Source organism: Styela clava, chromosome 4 (genome assembly GCF_964204865.1).
Source record: "Styela clava chromosome 4, kaStyClav1.hap1.2, whole genome shotgun sequence".
In the NCBI taxonomy this organism is placed as follows: domain Eukaryota; kingdom Metazoa; phylum Chordata; class Ascidiacea; order Stolidobranchia; family Styelidae; genus Styela; species Styela clava.
The window spans coordinates 19,477,907-19,497,460 of record NC_135253.1 but is presented as its reverse complement, the minus strand read 5'-3'; the positions used below and the strand labels follow the sequence as shown (position 1 = coordinate 19,497,460).

Sequence of the window (19,554 nt, the reverse complement as noted above, 5' to 3'; positions counted from 1 at the left end):
CTAGAAACCACAGATAGATCGCTTTGCTAAATTCTTGTTGTTGTCTTTGAGGTAACTATTGATGTCGTTTTTTTTTTAAACAAAGCGACCAATTGATATTAACTTTAACAGTATTTACTAGTTCAAGCAGGTACAAGACCTAATTTTTTTTCAAGTTAGGTTCAAATTCACGGGTTCTATAGGATCGATACGTCAGCAAAAAAATTCTGTTTTATTTTATTGACGGGAACATTCTTTATTAAATAAGGTGACACACTTGTTCGCCTTCGTTACGTTTACACAAACTAAAATCTGTTAAGCAATCTTGACGCTCAGTAAGGCCTAAGGCCATAGCCCGCCTTGGAAATGCGTACAAGCACTATATCAATATTTTTCTAGTATTCCTCTTGTTTACGAACGCAGGATGTATGTTAAAGGGATTTTCATGCTGCTACCATCCTTGATTTTCTCTTTCGCCTTTCCTTAATTCCATCGTTGTTTGAAGATTCCTTGTTTATTGTTCAGTTTGTTTTTCAGACGCATTAGTTACCATTTCCGCATCATCAGACGAAAATTATGATGAGAATGACAATAATTGTAAAGAATTTTACTTTGATGCCGTAAGTTACTATATTTAACATATTTTATGCGACACACACGAACTCTGCTAGATTAGGAGGTTAATTAAGTAGTCAGGCAATGTTAGCAATTAGGTTTGAAATATTTCAAATATGAGCAAATTTGATGTGGCTGTTAAATTAGTTACTGAATCGGTACCGATATAAATTTTTAGTCTCGAAAAAAATACGAAATAACCCGTATGTTAAGTTTTGTTAATGGACCTCGGGGACTAGGAGCAGGGAGAAACACAAGATCAGAAAAGCTTCATTAAATTGCCAATATGATTATGATAAATCGCGAAATGGGCGTGATGGGCATGGATTTCCAATTAGAAGTCTTCTCCGCGAAAGGTTGTATGTTGTCATGAATATGAATTGAATTGTAACACGAGGGTGCGTTAATACACGATAGTGTGAATACCAGTTGACGCAACAACGATTACGTCAAATTACGCATCATATGACGCAATCTTTCCGCCTAATCAACTTCATTGATATCCCAGTAAACTTCTATTCAACATAGGCAATGCTATACCATCGACAAATAACGCCTTTCAAAGCGTTAGATTCCGTGATAAACATAACTGATATATGATTGAATATTTTACATATTGTATTGAATATAAATGTTTTATTGTTTCCTATCTTAAATGCTGTGCATACGAATCAATAAATTCATTTCAGCTTCTATGAACAGCCACGTAACTGTTAAGTAAGAATAGGGATTGACACTAATTACTACAATTTATGTATCGACTGAACCTAGTTTAGCGAACATAAGTGATTTTTTGTTAGTTGGAAGGGTTTACCTTTTGCCTTTTATTTTTAGTTCTTCATGTTTACAAGCTTCCAAAGGCATAAAGTACACATTAACTAATAAAAATTGAGTTTTATTTAAAAGCAGCAATTTTATTTTTGTGTAAGTGCGCTGTGCGTTTTTTCCCTGATAATTTGGCGCTTAATTAAACCTACTTAATTTGACCTACTTAATTAAACTTTTTCCTTTTATTCTGACAGGAAAATCTGGGAGGTGAGTGTGTGTATGTGTATTGATAATATCGTTATCTGAAATGAAGCCTTGTGGTTATGAAGTCCAAAAAGGGTACTCTCTTAGTATGTACACCGGGTTAGGGTTAGGCCCTAATTTTATTCCGATTTTCCTTATTTTAGTTAGTTCTATTACGAGTTCGAAGACTGTTTGTGTTAGCCAAGTGAATATACCCCCTGACCATAGGTTTCAGTCCCTTTCCAACTTGGTATAGAATAGGCGAATAAAATTAGTAACCTCCATATTGGTATACACACTTCTGGAGCGCCAAAAATGTGATCTTATTTTACTGAAAATTATGCTGTTTGCTTTAACAAAACCCCTCAAAACGTTGAGTAATGTCACGTAAAGAACTCCTCGTATAGACATATTTGCAATTCAGTTTATGTTATTCAAATGAAGAAGTGTTACGTGTTAATATACGCGAAGTGTACCTATGGGTAGAACTGCTAACTTTTTTTTATTGCTGTATAATAATATATTTTCTTTGCAAATAGACAATTCGATTTCAAATTTGCAGTACGTTGAGGTGGTTGAAGTCCTCATGAAAGTATTTTTTTTTAAATCTTTACGAGTCTAATTTTTCACGATTTGGTATTTTATTTTGATTCATGGGAACAGCCCTATATGGGAACAAATTTATTTTATCTTCGTGTCCATCAATTCAAGCATTGCTCAGCTGATTTTAGTTTCATTGCAGGCAAATAATTCTACTGGCTTTTATTACTCAACGGGCTCAAAATAGAGTTATTTCCTCGTTTTTACAATAATTAAACAAACAAAATTGCGTAGTTGCATATATTCACTGCTCGTGCTGTGTGCAACTCTTTATATTAATAGCCTGATTCATACAACGCAGCAATTAGGTCATATTTCCTTGTTAGATCATTTGTCTTTGATTTAAAATATATTTCACAGTTGTTTGCTATTATCCTTTCTATATGAGTTTATGAGTGATGCTGCTCGATAACCATCACTGGTTTATCGCGTTACCAATTCACAGAGAAATGCCCTTTTCATCTTTTTTAATTATGTTTGTACAATGTGTACTTTTGGTATGTGATGAAATGAACTACTGACACACTTATTCCTCTGAACATAACCAAATTTTTCAGTGGTTTGAATGAAATTGCCTTCTGTCCTGCAATTTTTCCAAAATTTAATGTTTTGATCCACAAACAGTAAAAAAGTATTTGGCGTTGGCGTCACATCAGCGAAAATACCAGAACGTGTCTTAACAAAAATTTCAAATACAATTCTATATCCCTAGCAGTCGGTATACCTATTGCACTTCATCGACGATTTCACTATTTTTAGTAATATATCATATTTTCTCCCTTTTGCAGTTTTGCTAAATTTTTGGTTTCGCTGGCAGATTTTACATCTTCATAACAACTAATATCTTTGATTGAAATTGGTTTATATTTTTTTAGACCTCGAACGAGAAGTCGCAGCATACCTTGAAAGTCAGTTAGTCAATGATCTGAATGGCGTCACCACTGAAGCAATGGATGAATCTACTGCTACAACCACGGAAGCAATGGATGAATCTATGGCTACAACGTTATTGATACAAACATCTACATCTATTGATACCACTGAATCATACTACAACAAAAGTATGTTAGGATTGCCTATAGTTTAACTTTACTGGGTACTCCCGTAGTATGTGAACGAAGATGACGGGCACCGGAACAGAGTATGTGTACCAGATTAGGTTTTGGCCATAATTTAAGGTACAAAAATTACAGGAGTTACTTGGCTAGTGCTTATAATATACCTTATATAATGAAAATGAAAATAAAATTATGTCCTAACCTTAACCTGGTACACATACTACATACCGTTCGCTAATAGAAATCTTTACAATAAATGATATATCTGACTCAGCGTAGTTCCAACTCTATGTAGTGTATACCAGGTCATTCACAAAGTACTGTCCATCGAAGCACAATTTCCGCTTTTGATTGCACAATGATACTTAAGTTCTATTAATTCCAATACACGATTCCAATTCATTTATCTTAAAAATGTTTGATTTTAAATTTGGCGCTCCAGAAGCGTGTGTACCAATATGGAAGTGACTAATTTTGTTTGCCTACTTTACAGCATGTTGTGTAAAGGGCCTGAAACCTATTGGCAGGGTGTATATTCACTTGGCTAACACAGACAGTCTCCGAACTCATAAACTAAAACAAGGAAAATAGGAATAAAATTTCAATGCCCCAATCCTAAACTGGTACACGTACTACGGGAGTACCTTGAATTTAGCTGAAATAAAACCGTAGCTGTGCTGAACTAGTGAGAAAATAGATTTGTTGGTTACCTTTAATTCTTCATGCTATTGAAAATTTAATTATTGTCATTTGTTTCAGAATGTCCCCAGTATACATTTGGTTTTCCTAACAGACGTCAGATACAAGATTACGTCGTCGTAAACGCATCAATCCCGGATATGACCGAAGTCACCGTCTGTGCTTGGGTATCTCCGATTTATGGCCAACATGTAGATGGCGCCGTGTTCAGCTATGCAACACCTGGCAGTGATAACACTTTACTAATCGAATTTGAGCCAGAACTGAGCGTTTATTTATATTCAAAGAGGTTGACTTTAGATGAAATTGGGAACCAAAACGAAAATCATATATGCGTTGTTGTTTCCACAATAAATAACACTGTTCATCTATATCTCAACGGATCCAAACATTCACGTAAAACATTGACCCATGAAATTACCAAAATTAAAGGTCAAGGAACTGTGGTACTTGGGCAAGATCAGGATGAAAAACTGGGTGGATTTCAAGCCGAAGATTCTTTCCTCGGTGTCATAAAGAATTGCATGCTCTGGAATCGCACTTTAACTTCCAGAGAAATTGAAGATATGCAGAATGATTGCAACTGTCCAAAAGATTACATTCTGTCTGCCACAAAAAATGGCCACATAGTCGGAAACGTGACTTCTGAATTCTTCGATACATGCTGAAAAAGTATCATGTTGAATTTAAATTCGGCGCTCCAGAAGTGTGTGTACCAATGTGGAGGTAACCAATTTGTTCGCCTACTTTACATTAAGCTGTGTAAAGGAACTGAAGCCTACGGACAGGGGGTATATTCACTTGACTAACACAGACAGTCCAGATCTCGTAATAGAACCGAAAAAAGAAAAATCAGAATAGAATAATGCTTAAGCCTAACCTGGTACACCTACTACCGGAGTACCCGATAATCTGCTCGTCGTGTAACACAACATTTGGTTCATTAATATTTAAATAATTGATTGACTGTTTGTATTTTGAAATGTCTTTTAATAATATAAACGATTTTGAGTGTGTTAGCCTGACCTTCTTTATCATAAGAAGTATTGTTCTCAACGTCATACCAGCATTAGAGAGGGTCTTAGATAAGGTTTACATATACATTGTTTGGTCGTTCAAATGGAGCTTAGTACAAGAGGTTTTTTAGGTTTTTGTTAAAAATTTGAGCTTTTCAATTCGATACACAATTATAACAGAATAGATTGTTGCAGAAAATTGGTCTGATTCAAATACCGTTATTTTATTACATTTTCATAAACAAAGCAGGTTAGTGACTCACACAATCTAAGCGGAGAACTTAATATCGAAATGAGATAGACAATTTGTAGAAACTATGGAGGCGGACCATATGCTGCTTTAATTAACCGGAAACTTTAAAAAATTTGTATATGACGGTATTTAGAAAAAACTCAGTACGCAGAATAATAACTAATATGTTGTCTTTGGGCGCAACATATGCAATCGAGAGAAAATAGCAAGCAGCAAGGAACCGGTGTTAGTGGGTCATGAATCAAAATGGAATAATCTAGTACTAGACTATAAGAATATGCTTTATTATCTTTATAGTGAAGGTTGCCATATGGTAACAAATACATTTGGTCCTCCCGAAGTATATGAACCAAGATGACTGACATCGAAACGTAGTATGTGTACAGGGTTACGCCATGATTTTATTCCAATTTTCTCTATTCTAGTTTTATTACGAGTTCGTGGACTTGCCGGTGACTCCCGTAGTATTTTTACCTGAAATTATGGCCTAACCCAAACCTGGTAGACATACTACGTTCCGGGGTGTCCGCCATTTTACTTTGGGAGTACTATTAACTTTTGAACGAATAAATCAAATGATTTTGTTTTTATCTGAAAAAGTTTAACAGGCAAATATAACGGTAGTTTCGAGAATACGAGTGGTCATCACCCCGCGCTTGCGTGGTACAGAAAAATGCCTTTGATAGTTATATACAAACGCTATCAATATCAATCTTAATCCATTGCATTGGAACTTTTTTTTCATTTCCGTTATATCCCAAGAATAACATTAAAAAGCTATATACAACTTTTGGTACTCCCCTATTATGTGTACCAGTTTATGGTTAGGCCATATGTTTATTCTGATTTTCTTTATTTTAGTTCCATTATGAGTTCGGGGACTGTCTGTGTTAGCCAAGAGAATAAACCCTCTATCCACAGGATTCTGTCCCCTTAAACAACTTGATGTAAAGTAGGCAAACAATATATTTACACCCATATTGGTACACGTACTACTTAAGCGTCCAATTCTTTTCTCATTTATTCATGTATCGTCCATGACTAAGATATAGAATTGAAGCGAAAAAGCTAATGATTTGATGAGAACTATGCAATAGTATTTTAACAATGCTACATTTTTGTAATTTTAGCAAAGCGCAATAATATGCCGTGATCACCAGGCTGACCGTTACAGCAAGAGATAGTTGTTTATTAAGCGTTAACTCAAAGATAGGCACTTGTGTGTGACTGTATGACCACGGAAATCTGAGTTAGATTGGAGGTAAGAATACTGGCGATAAATAAAGCAGTTCAAAAATTCTATAAGATTGCGCACATCAACATATATAGAGTAGAACAAGAATAGGGATGAATTATGATGATTCCACAGTAACATTGCAATATATAAAATACAACAAGCATTTAACAGCAAATAAACAGGTCTCTTCATTACAGGCAGGCTGTGGATCGAGTTGAATATGACCTTGATGGACACAAAGCAAGGATAAAATATGAAACAGCGACTTGGAAAATTCAGGTGGGTTGGTAAGAGGAAATCAGGAATTTTTTATAATTAAATTTGAAAGTCATGTAAGATGACTCACGTAGGTCTTGGGGTAGACTGATCCAAATTGAAACACCTTGATATTTCAAAGAATTTTGGGATTTGCTTAGTGAGAAGCGAGGTACAAAAAAATTACTCTTTGTTGAGGAGCGGGTGTTATATTTATGCACTGAACTTAGGGTGAGAAAATACTGGTCGAAAGCCGCTGGCAATTGAAGAAATTAATCTTTAACCACTGAAAATTTCAAAGCAATTGGTCCAGTATTCGAAGAGAAAAGCGATTTTTCAAAAACGTGTCAAAGAACAAGAACAAGAACAACAACAACATAATATTGAAACGATCGTTATGGCCACTAAACGTGTCCAATAATACGAGTTAACGCTTGTAGTATTAAGAGATAGTTGTTTATTAAGCGTTAACTCAAAGATAGGCACTTGTGTGTGACTGTATGACCACGGAAATCTGAGTTAGATTGGAGGTAAGAATACTGGCGATAAATAAAGCAGTTCAAAAATTCTATAAGATTGCGCACATCAACATATATAGAGTAGAACAAGAATAGGGATGAATTATGATGATTCTACAGTAACATTGCAATATATAAAATACATTAAGCATTTAACAGCAAATAAACAGGTCTCTTCATTACAGGCAGGCTGTGGATCGAGTTGAATATGACCTTGATGGACACAAAGCAAGGATAAAATTTGAAACAGCGACTTGGAAAATTCAGGTGGGTTGGTAAGAGGAAATCAGGAATTTTTTATAATTTAATTTGAAAGTCATGTAAGATGACTCACGTAGGTCTTGGGGTAGACTGATCCAAATTGAAACACCTTGATATTTCAAAGAATTTTGGGATTTGCTTAGTGAGAAGCGAGGTACAAAAAAATTACTCTTTGTTGAGGAGCGGGTGTTATATTTATGCACTGAACTTAGGGTGAGAAAATACTGGTCGAAAGCCGCTGGCAATTGATTGTTTTGGAATTGGTGCATAATCTTAGAAATTTCTAGTTTGTAGATGTCATGTAATTTTAGTACTATATGCTTATAATATAGATTGTTTAAATTGGAACGTAAAGGTGCCCAAGAAAGGATTCTAATGGCCCTATTTTGTAAGACTTCCAATTTACGCATGTTAACTTTAGCTGTAGAACCCCATGCCGCTATGGCATACTGAATGTGGGCCTGGAAAAGTGCGAAGTAAATGGTTCTTAGTGTAGTATCCTGTAAGTAATATCTAAGCATACCCAGGATCCCTACCTATATTGTAGATATTTCATCAAACATCTGTATACACTTCGTCTGATCATCCTGTAGATTTCTTAGTTTTGAACACCTCCTCATAGAGGCATTGAGATAGCTTTGGTTCCAACTGTCTTACCGTTTCGGCATAGTATTTACAATTTTTAGAGCATTATAGATACAATGTCGTATGAGTTCTTAATCCACTGCATAGCTAATTAACCAGTCTTTATTTAAGGCATGAAAAATACAAAGATACGGTTACTGCGTTTTAGATCGGAGTCGGGAATGGAATATCTTTAAACGAATTACGAACGATCGCAAACGGTGGCACGGGAGACGACAGGGTTTTTACTTTTAGTGGTTTCAATGAATTGCAAAAGCATTCTTCAGATTTGATAACTGTTCTCATTAATTCAGCAGGTAGGTCCATGTCATTTACTGATATGAATTTTGCTTTAAGGTGAACCGAAATAACCACAACAAACAATTGAAATCGGATACGAACAAAAACCTTCGAATAAGAAAATATTGAAGAATGTATTTAAATTATTAAGTGCTGTTATTCGATAACAATTCTGCCTATATATCTATAGATAATTGTTTGGGTATGGATTTGTAACCCTCATGCTGATGTAGTGACTTAGCCTTTTCTAAAAGTTAATTAAACTTGCTTAGATCTGATATGGAGTTCATGGTCATCTTGCTCAACATCTTGTTCACCTGGTATTCAGATGCGAACAATTACTTTCCGCAATACAACGAGAACACTAAATGGAAGCGCCATTGTTAATCAGGTAAACAAATTTGAATTATGTGTAGAGATATTCTAGATTAGTTTTTGAATAAAATTGAATCAAGAATTTTGTTGCTCCTGTACATTTATAAATCTTATTAAATACTACAGCAAAGTTTTTTTTCATTCAAACACGTATAATAAGGGAAAAATATAGATAATTAAATTGGTAATGTTATTATTTATTAGCCAAATATCCGTAATGAAAATATTGGGCGGTTTCCGAAAACGACCTGAACAAGATGTTGCTTTGAAGTCATGTCTTGCGTACAAAATCAAGATAGCATTCAAAGTTAGCAAAAAAAAAAAAACTATTGAAACGCTTCATGACTCAAATAAAACAATCTGCCCATTTTGAGTCACGAATCAAATTAGTTTTCGCATTTCGGATATCATCCATATTATAATATTAAATAGCACTGTTAAAAACTTGTATTAATACAGTTGCATGGGTGAAATCACATATTTGATATCCATCAGATCTGTATTTGATTACACACAGACAAAAGCATGCAACGAAGATTTGTGCTCGCTCTACTATGACAATGACTTGCGATGTGCAGGCTCTGGTATCATTCCCAACCAGTGCTCTGTGGATGTATTCAGAAAATTTCTGCTGAAGAATGTTAATTGGGACGAAATAGGACAAGATGAAAGTAAGTGTTTTATGTTTCGATGGGGCAATTTAACAATTAAAATCATCAAATGAAAACAAAAATATTTAAACTAGTAAAAGAGGATAGAAGTTTAAACAATCCGAATGATTCATCAATTTAATTAATATTCTTGTTTTCAGAAATATTTGAATCACCAGTTAAAGGACTGAGAATGAAACTCAAACAAATCAAATCACCAGGAATGAACATAAAATTAGTGAATATAGAAAGATATGACGCCATGAAGCCTTAGGAAGACCATGACATGAATATAAAGTTGTATTAAAACTGCTCATTCGATAATTATTCATAACCATGTTAATATTTTCCACTGATTATGTTTCAGCAGTCTGGAAACGTTTGTACTTTTGCATTTCTGTTACGACTCTGAAAAGTTTACAAGTTTTTCATTTGTCTTATGATATTTCGTTTTCCCATAAGTAAACTATTTTGCAAGAAATTATATGAATAATATATATATATACATCTGTTCATTTATTTCAACATGTTATCCATTAAACAATGACAGTGTATCCACTGATAATGCTCCAGCAGTTTGAAAATGTGTGTATTTCTTCGTATTCTATTACAAATGTATAAACTATTTTATTGTATAAATTGACAATTTGCTATATTGTTATTCTTCATTGTATGCGGATTTTTCGCTATCCCTTTGGTAAACTACTTTGCAGTGAATTGGTTTAATTTCAACGAATGATATTTAGTGGGGATATTTTGTTCTTGCTTTTTAATCATCATTTGTACATGTTTGATTTAATTTTTGGACAGAATAAAAAAAATAAAAAAAAATTAAATGATTTGCATGAAGTCTGCTGTAAACATTTACAGCCATTGGGGTTGGGGCGCATTATGTAATTCTGTTGCCAAATACATTCTGTATCGTGTAAATCAGTTGTCTGAAAACGGTATTTACCACTTGGCCAAATATACACATTTCGGTAGTGTGCGTACGCAATCATTTTCGACTATGAACAATCGCAGCATTAAATTATATGACGCACTTGCGCCTCCTGTTCCTGCGCTGAACACCTGACTCAGTAAAATATGTATGTAACTGTTTCTGATCTATTATAAACAATTAATTTTTTTTATCTATTTATCAGCAATGTGAAGGATAATACGGGCCGACCCCGGAATAAAAATGTTCAGTTATATTTAATGCTCATAATACGATCCCAAGCTTTTAATTTCTTGAGTTAAACTCAAATACAGAATCGTTTTATTCAACTTTATATTCAAACTCATATCGTTCTTTGTAAGTATCATAACTGTAAACATAGGACGATTTACAATGCTGTCCATGCATTAAATACCTGCGCCTAAGGATTGAGTCTGAATTTTCGATGCGCACGATTTTTAAGGCTCCCGGAGTTGTTGATTATGACAATTTAATTTGAAAAGACTATCATAATTTGAATACACTGACATGATAGACGAGTAATTAAACTTATTCACAAAATTTCATACCCTGCAATATGATTGAATACTGTTTGCCATTTTAATGAATCACTAGATAAAAACATTGGAATTCACTACTACTCAAACATCTCAAATATGACAAAATTTATTATCATCTCATACCAATATTATAAACTTTCATTTATTTCCGACGACCTTGGATGATTATACTATAACGGAAAATTTTCAAAATGGAACCCTTTATATATATAAACTATGAGTGGTTATCCTAGTTTTTAGTAGATTGAAGCGTCAATGAGACATACCAGAACCAAAGTGAAATAGTTTGTCTCTTTCGCTCTGATCTGTAAAGACTATAAATATATATATATATATATATATATATCACTAATACGGGCATATCAGATGGCAACCCTAAAAGGCATATGAATATATTTGGAAATTTTACATTTATCAATATAAACCTTACGGTTTGAATAGAAACCACTGGAGTGTACGTGCGGGACCCCGAGGTGCCGCAAAAGCCCGACAGAAAACAACTGTTGTAAATCATTATCTTATAATCAAGATACGGATAAATTTGAATTATTCCATATTAAATGGATATCATAAAGCTGTGATCTCGTGTAAACTGATGTACAGCAGTATATTGCGAATTTTTAAAATAGTGAAAATAATGTTAGCGTGTATTGTGCTCATACCTCACACGTCATTTTGCGTCTATAGATAATATATCAGGACGTGACTCGTGGTAATGACAGGAAATTGTTAAACAGCCCACATATCAAGTGTTAGTTGATTTAAATTAAATCTGAATAATTCGTTATTGATGACCAAGATTGAGCCTAGAGTTCGAAGAAAATAGCACAATAATAGACGAGGTACCGAGCAATAAGAAGATCGTTCTGCTGATCAATGGCGCTAATAGCTTCGAAGAACAATTTAATAAAATGCTGTATATCGGAATAATACAGATGTTATTGAAATTTTTTTGTTAAAGCCACCAGAGGTGACGAACCTGCGGCCAGAGGGACCGCCAAAGAAATTTTGCGCCCCGTGAAACATTCAGGCGTTACAGTATATGTTTGGAATGAAGCCATGAACTTTTAAAGACTGTACAGGGAAAACGGGAGCGGCAGTATTCTTAATTCAACTGGCGACGATATTTCCGATACATTTATTTTTGTTAGATCATGGACATCTTTAACGATGGTTCAAAATGACCATTGTCTTAGCATAGTTACGCTGTCTTATTGGCAAACGAAAAAAAATAATGGAGAAGAAGTAAACTTACTTTGTGAAAATGTAATTTTTCGGAGCACGATACACGGAATATTTGAAAGTAATTAAAATTTTACAACATCAGCTCAATGATAAAAAAATGAAAGATCTTTAAAATTGACTAAGTTTTAAACATAAGGTAATTAATACGGAATGAATTCGTTTATAATTTGTGTATCCGAAGGCTTGCAAAAAAGTCACGTTTAAAAATAACTAATTGGCAATTATACTGTTGGGTTTAGGATTGTGAATGATGTGAAAATTTTATTTTTTGGCCCAATCTGCATTCTTATTCCTCCCCATATCGCCGTAACTCCATTATTTCGATTTTTATTTTGATGCAGGCGGTGGTGATTTTCATGGCGGGGGCTATGTACAATAAATTACGAAATACTTTTTATGAGGCATTATTATCTAGAGTTTTGGGTACTCCCGTAGTGTGTGTACAAGTTAAGGGTTAAACCATAATTTTATTCCGATTTTCCTTAAATCTACGAGAAAATCTCAAACTGTAAAAGTTATTTTGGTACAAATAAGAAATAATTAGACCTACTTTACATTGATTAGCAGCCATAATTCAAAATTACATATATATTCATCGATTCTAAATCTCCACGGAATGACTTTTGAAGCATAACGAAAATAGGTATATTTTGTGATTCTCCATTGACATCGTGTCAACAACCTTGATCAATCATCAGATCTATAAAACAAATATTTTAATCTGATCTGATAATCGGATCCTCCATAGATTACGAATTAGGATGAAAAAATACTTTATTGGCATTGAGATACTTCAGTAATCTTTTTTTTAATGTTTTCTCAAATTCTGAAGCGTCAAGGATCAAAAGGAGGTGCTTGTTATACTGACAAATTAAAGATGGAAGAGTTGATAATGAGCTGGAGTGACCATTGATACTTCAATGTCTTATTAATAATTTAATGCGAGTAGTGATGCTCGTGTTATATTCACACATTTTTACCTGAACCTTCATACATTAACGTAATGTAAACATCATATTATAGCTTTTTAAAACTTTAAAATATTCTGTCACCAAAGCACCTGATACACATACTATGAAACTACCCGATAATCTGCTCCTCGTATAGAACAACATTTGGTCCAATAATATTTGAATAAATGATTGACTGTTTGTATTTTGATATATCTGTTAATAATGAAAACGAGATTGACTGTGTTAGCCTGGCCTTGTTTTTTCTCTCAGTGTTCATAACTATATATATGTATATAACATATATATAAGTATTGTTTATGGCTGTATGCTAACCAAAATAGGGATAGTCTGATGAGCAGCTTCAAGTTCCCATTAATAATAGGAACGAGTAGTGATGCTCGTGTTGTATGAAAACATTATTAGCTGAATGCCCATACATTAATGTAATGTAAACATCAATATTATAGATATATATAACTTTAAAATGTGCAGTCATCAAAGCACCGATTTTTGTCGTGCCAACGTAACAACATTTTATATGTTTGGATAGCTTTATAGAAAAAAAATTCTTCATTTTTAAAGATTAATAAACGTTAATCTATATTCTATTTATCCGTCTTATTTAGTATTTTTTGTTGTTCTATAACATAAGATTTTGTTTAAATGTGTTTTTCACATTGAAATACTTACTTGTCAAAATTTGTTAACAATGCTCATCATCAAAGTAATTGTATTTCTTATTTTCATTGGTGGATCATTGGCAACGCAGCAAATTGGTAAGTTTCAAGGTTTGCTTGGGATGAACTATTTTGACATGCAGCTGCATATTTGTATAGATACTGAATGTAACAATATTGCGACATTTTAACTAAGTGCGTCCTACCAAGGAAATAATTAGAGCGCTATGAATCGTTTTGCATGTCTGAGAAAATTCAAATATTTTTGAAATTGATAAAGTCATTTTTTATAATTATTACTTTGAAAACAATTGTATATAAAAATTGTTTTATAGTAAATGAAAATTGTATCACATCATTCACTATTCTTTAAGATTTTTTATAAAAAAATAGATATACCAATTAAATGTAATATAAACAAGAAATACGAACTATAGCATATTCTTTATGTTTTATTTATTATATTTTAGCTCAGAAGAAAGCATTGCTTGAAATAATCTTCGTAGTTGATGGATCGGGATCAATTAGAGAAGAAAAATTTACAATAGTGAGGGAATGGCTTGTAAACCAAACAGTGAAAATATATGAAGCTTTTGGAGACTCTGCACATGTTGAAGTATTACAATTTTCAGACAAGGACAATCCATGGAACAGGTATTATGTGCATTTACTATTTTATTTATATACCGAATAATATCACTCTCGTGTATAACAATCTCGTGTAATTTAAACCTCTTAAATTTACTGACTTGTTGAATAGTAAAAATGGTGACCAATTCAAAATACCGAAATGAATATTAATAGAAAATAAAATTTCGATGAATATTAACGTTCGCTTAGGTTTTAGTTTAGTTATTTAGTTTAGATTAATTCTATGACAATTACTTCTAGGGTTTCCATTGAAGATTCAAAAAAGTTTGTTATTCCATTTGTGCTGGGAGAATGAGTGAATAATGTATCCTGTTTCACACCAAGGATTATGAACATGCCATACTTGAATTCGGCAACTTATACTCACTATGCACTAAGGAGAGTAATGGAGGTTAGTTGAGTTGTGTAATGGAATAAGACTATGTAGGGACAAACTCTGATGTTTTCCATATCAATGACTAGCAAGGACAGTTTATTGGTGTAACGTTGTAACAACGTAAATTTAAAGAATTTACATCGCTAGCTTAATATTATACTTAGATTAGAGCTAAGATCTGAAGCCCGACCCGACTCAAAATGTTATTGAAATGTCAATCATTGCGTTCTGGTCGGGATGGGTCGGGCCGACCTTTGACCTCCGAAAATATTTTTCCTATACTTTAACATTACAAAATTTTTGGGGAATATTTTATTTTAAGAATGGCTTCGAGTAAAATGGGGTATTTATTTCCAACCATCATTATAATTCATCGCATACAACAATCTGTTTTTTAAAAGTACCGGTAAAGAATTTTAGTCTAGTCTATCACAGCAATTTCTAATGAGACATTTGACACGCGTTCTACAAAGCTTTTCTATGGTAATATGTGTGTCGCTAGAGAATTTCTTAGTTTTCCAGCAAAACTGCAGTTACTCCTCTATCCATTAGCCCCGCATTGTCAAATGGATGTGCAGATTACAGAGCTCACAAAATACAAAAGAAAAAATGTGTCCCAACATTCCCCACTTTCCCATATACTGTACTAAACTCTTGACAATTTGAAGAACTCCTAAATAAAATATGAAATTTTGTTTGCTTCGGGCTTGGGTCGGGCCTTCAAATCCAGTTAATTGGTCGGGCCGGGCTTGCAAATTCAGTGAATTAGTCGGGGTCGGGCCAGCAAATCCAGTTAATAAGTCGGGCTCGGGTCGAGTCAGGTTTAATACCCACGGGCCCGTGTCGGGTCGGGCTGGAATTTTTATGCCCGATATTACCTCTACACGCGATAACATATTTTTCCTGATGCTTACAACCATTTTACACGAGTTTTGTTAAATATTATTTCAGTCATTCGTTTAGAGACAGTGATTGAACCATCGTCTAGCGGTTTTATTTGAAATTTTGGTGACAGCTTTTTTTGATATTTTAGCTTCCATGATACGCGTTTCCTTTGCCATCAACTCCACGTTACAAGCTGTTTATTCAAGCCGGCAAGCGGCAATGACATCAAAATTATTGATCTATTTCCGAACATTCTATCACATATTTATATGCAGGTGGAATTTCCAAAATCTCGGAATTTAAACATTTCCAAGAAAGCAGTGATTGTGGTGACTGATGGTGAAGCGAATGATGGTGCTAAACTTCGTGATTGGTATGTAACATAGTTGCTAATTGATAATTTGTAAACTAGCGTTGACATAACCCAATTAAGATGATATATTATATAATTTATTTTATTCGTAAACATATTCACCAAATGTGGATTGAACATTTGCCGCAATTTATTGACTTCCATTTTTTAACTATTTGTTTTAACACGATCCGGAGAACTGAGTTTTAATCTTGCCAGCTTCGTTGTTTGATATGTTCTAAGTCAGAACGTTTCTTTGAGATATACACAATTTTTAACTCTTGATAAAATGCGTTAGAGGATGGAAAAATAGGTAGTAAAATAAAAATAAAATGTCCGAGTCAAGAAATTTAACAACAATTCTAAAATGTAATTATAGCATACTAAGGTAACTGTGTTAACCGATAATCTATTCTGTTTCAAAGCATTACAAATACAAAGATGTAGTGACAACGATTGTAGTAGGAGTTGGACAAGATGGAAAGTTTTTGAACCAATTGCAAAATATCGCAAACGGTGGCACGGGAAACGACAGAGTATTTACCTATCAGGATTTCAGTGCACTACGTGAAAATTCTTCCGATATTATTACTGCTCTCATCAATTCAATAAGTACGTCATTATATCTATCGGTCATTACTCTTTTGTCGTATACACGAAGTTGCCCTAATGCTGATACAGTGCATGATTTAGCTTTGTTTAAATGTTTATTAACGTTCCAATTGCTAATTTTTGCCTAGACCTGGTATGGAGTTTCTGGTCGCCGTGTTCAGCATCGTGTTCACCTGGTATTCAAATGCGAACAAAGACGTTTAAAAATGCTACAAGGACATTGAGTGGAAGTGCATTTATAAATCAGGTAATCCAATTTGCAGCATATGGGGAGTTATTCTAAATTAGTTTATTAAATGAAATGAAACAATAGTGTAGCCGATGTTTATTTAGAAATCTCATTATTCCGCAAAAAAAAAAATTCTTTCAAACGGTCAATACGTATGCAAAAAGAAGACAAATAAAGTATCAAATTATTATTAGTATCTAATTATGTAAAGATTGCACAGAATAAATAAGACTAAAGAAACGTTTCATGATTCGAAAAGAACAATCTGTCCAATCTAAGTCACGAGCTGCATATCAAATCAATTTCCGCAATCTGGATATCATTCATATAATGATATTAAATTGCACTGTTAAAAACAATTAGTAGTATAGTTGGATGGATGAAACGCATATTTGATACCCGATGAAGGTATGTTTTATTACACACAGACAAAAGCATGCAACGAAGATTTGTGCGCGCTCTACTATGACAATGACTTGCGATGTGCAGGCCCTGGTATCATTCCTACCCAGTGCTCTGTGGATGCATTCAGAAAATTTCTACTGAAGAATGTTAATTGGGACGAAATAGGACAAGTTGAAAGTAAGTGTCTTATGTTCTCCGATGGTGCAATTTAACAATTGAAATCATCAAATGGAAACAAAAATATTTAAACTAGTAAAATAGGATAGAAGTTTAAACGATCGGAATGATTTATATATATATACCTGATTAATATTATTGTTTCAGAAATATTTGTATCACCAGTTAGAGGACTGAGAATGAAACTCAAACAAATCAAATCACCAGGAATGAACATAAAATTAGTGAATATAGAAAGATATGACGCTACGAAGCCTTAGGCAGAACATGGCTTCAACATAGAGTTGTATTAAAACTGCTCATTCGATAATCATTCATAACCATGCTAATATTTCCCACTGATTATGTTTCAGCAGTTTGAAAACGATTGTACTTTTTTCGTTTCTGTTACAACTCTGAAACGTTTACTATTTTTTTCATTTGTCTTATGATATTTTGTTATCCCATAGTAAACTATTGTATAATTATATGAATAATATATACACTTATTCATTCATATATTTCAACATGTTATCCATTAAACAATGAAGTGTATTCACAGATAATGTTCCAGCAGTTCGAAAATGTGTGTATTTCTTCGTATTCCGTTATAAATGAATAAACTGTTTTATTGTAGTAAATGACAATTTGCTATATTGTTATTCTTTATTGTATCCGGATTTTTCTTAGTAAACTACTTTGCATGGAATTGGTTTATTTTCAACGAATGATATTTATTGGGGATATTTTGTTCTTGTTTTTTAATCATCATTTGTACATGTTTGATTTAATTTTTGGACAGAATAAAGAAATAAAAAATAAAAAAATGATTTGTTTGAACTCTGCTGTAAACATTCACAGACATTAGGGTTGGGGCGCATTATGTAATTCTGTTGCCAAATACATTCTGTATCGTGTAAATCAGTTTTATGAAAACGGTATTTGACAAGGGGCCAAATCTACACATTTCGGTAGTGTGCGTACGCAATCATTTTCGACGATGAACAATCACAGCATTAAATTTTATGACGCACTTGCGCCTCCTGTTCCTGCGCTGAACACCTGTCTCAGTAAGATATGTATGTAACTGTTTCTGATCTATTATCAATAATCAGAAAATTTTAATCTACTTATTAACAATGTGAAGGATAGATAATACGGACCGACCCCGGAATAAAAATGTCAATTATATTTAATGCTCATAATACGATCCCAAGCTTTTAATTTCTTCTGTAAAACTCAAATTCAAAATCGTTTTATTCAACTTTATATTCAAACTCATATCGTTCTATGTAAGTATCATAACTGTAAAAATAGGACGATTTACAATGCTGTCCACGCATTATATACCTGCGCATAAGGATTGAGTCTGTATTTTCGATGCGCACGATTTTCAAGGCTCCCGGAGTTGTTGATTATGACAATTTAATTTGAAAAGACCATCATAATTTGAATACACTGACATGATATACGAGTAATTAAACTTATTCACAAAGTTACATATTTTACATTTAAGTTCTGAATTTGATTTGAATTGAAAATATCTACAGATTTTGCGAAAAAAAATCTAAATGCCAAGTTGGTATATTAGCTGTCTCTGAGTTATAGTTATTCATACTTCACTGCAAACTTTCTCTAAAATTTAGATCGCAATATGATTGAATACTGTTTGCTATTAATGAATCACTAGATAAAAACATTGGAATTCACTAATACTCAAACATCTCAAATATAACAAAATGTTATACCAATATTATAAATTCTCATTTACTTCCGACGACCCTGGATGATTATACTATAACGGAAAATTTTCCAAATGGAACCCTTTATATATATAAACTATGAGTGGTTATCCTATTTTTTAGTAGATTGAAGCGTCAATGAGACATACCAGAACCCAAGTGAAATAGTTTGTCTCTTTCGCTCTGATCTGTAAAGACTATAAATATATATATATATATATATCACTAATACGGGCATATCAGATGGCAACCCTAAAAGGCATTTGATTATATTTGGAAATAATACATTTATCGATATAAACCTTACGGTTTGAATAGAA

General features: G+C 33.3%; 3 protein-coding genes across 3 annotated transcripts; all 3 read left to right on the top strand.

Annotated features, from left to right (window-relative positions):
- Positions 1 to 2,689: 2,689 nt before the first annotated feature.
- Positions 2,690 to 4,630, top strand: LOC144422129 (neuronal pentraxin-1-like). The gene is made up of 3 exons (XM_078111963.1): positions 2,690 to 2,702; positions 3,081 to 3,266; positions 4,023 to 4,630. Exons 1-3 carry the CDS (start codon positions 2,690 to 2,692, stop codon positions 4,628 to 4,630), a joined length of 807 nt encoding a protein of 268 aa, XP_077968089.1.
- A 3,638-nt stretch (positions 4,631 to 8,268) lies between these two features.
- Positions 8,269 to 9,813, top strand: LOC144421896 (uncharacterized). The gene is made up of 4 exons (XM_078111427.1): positions 8,269 to 8,443; positions 8,699 to 8,817; positions 9,319 to 9,472; positions 9,613 to 9,813. Exons 2-4 carry the CDS (start codon positions 8,755 to 8,757, stop codon positions 9,723 to 9,725), a joined length of 330 nt encoding a protein of 109 aa, XP_077967553.1. The 5' UTR covers positions 8,269 to 8,443; positions 8,699 to 8,754; the 3' UTR covers positions 9,726 to 9,813.
- Positions 9,814 to 13,752: 3,939 nt separating this feature from the next.
- Positions 13,753 to 18,172, top strand: LOC120326583 (uncharacterized). Its single transcript, XM_078112080.1, has 8 exons — positions 13,753 to 13,925; positions 14,297 to 14,480; positions 14,718 to 14,868; positions 16,014 to 16,112; positions 16,516 to 16,702; positions 16,831 to 16,949; positions 17,360 to 17,513; positions 17,661 to 18,172. Exons 3-8 carry the CDS (start codon positions 14,806 to 14,808, stop codon positions 17,771 to 17,773), a joined length of 735 nt encoding a protein of 244 aa, XP_077968206.1. The 5' UTR covers positions 13,753 to 13,925; positions 14,297 to 14,480; positions 14,718 to 14,805; the 3' UTR covers positions 17,774 to 18,172.
- The last annotated feature ends 1,382 nt before the right edge of the window (positions 18,173 to 19,554 follow it).

Coding starts and splice junctions, on each gene's coding strand:
- LOC144421896 (XM_078111427.1), top strand. CDS start 8,755: ATGCGAACAATTACTTTCCGCAATACAACGAGAACACTAAATGGAAGC. Junction 8,818..9,318: donor GAAGCGCCATTGTTAATCAG/GTAAACAAATTT, acceptor GATTACACACAG/ACAAAAGCATGCAACGAAGA. Junction 9,473..9,612: donor CGAAATAGGACAAGATGAAA/GTAAGTGTTTTA, acceptor TCTTGTTTTCAG/AAATATTTGAATCACCAGTT.
- LOC120326583 (XM_078112080.1), top strand. CDS start 14,806: ATGAACATGCCATACTTGAATTCGGCAACTTATACTCACTATGCACTA. Junction 14,869..16,013: donor CACTAAGGAGAGTAATGGAG/GTTAGTTGAGTT, acceptor ATTTATATGCAG/GTGGAATTTCCAAAATCTCG. Junction 16,703..16,830: donor TGCTCTCATCAATTCAATAA/GTACGTCATTAT, acceptor ATTTTTGCCTAG/ACCTGGTATGGAGTTTCTGG.
- LOC144422129 (XM_078111963.1), top strand. Junction 3,267..4,022: donor TGAATCATACTACAACAAAA/GTATGTTAGGAT, acceptor CATTTGTTTCAG/AATGTCCCCAGTATACATTT.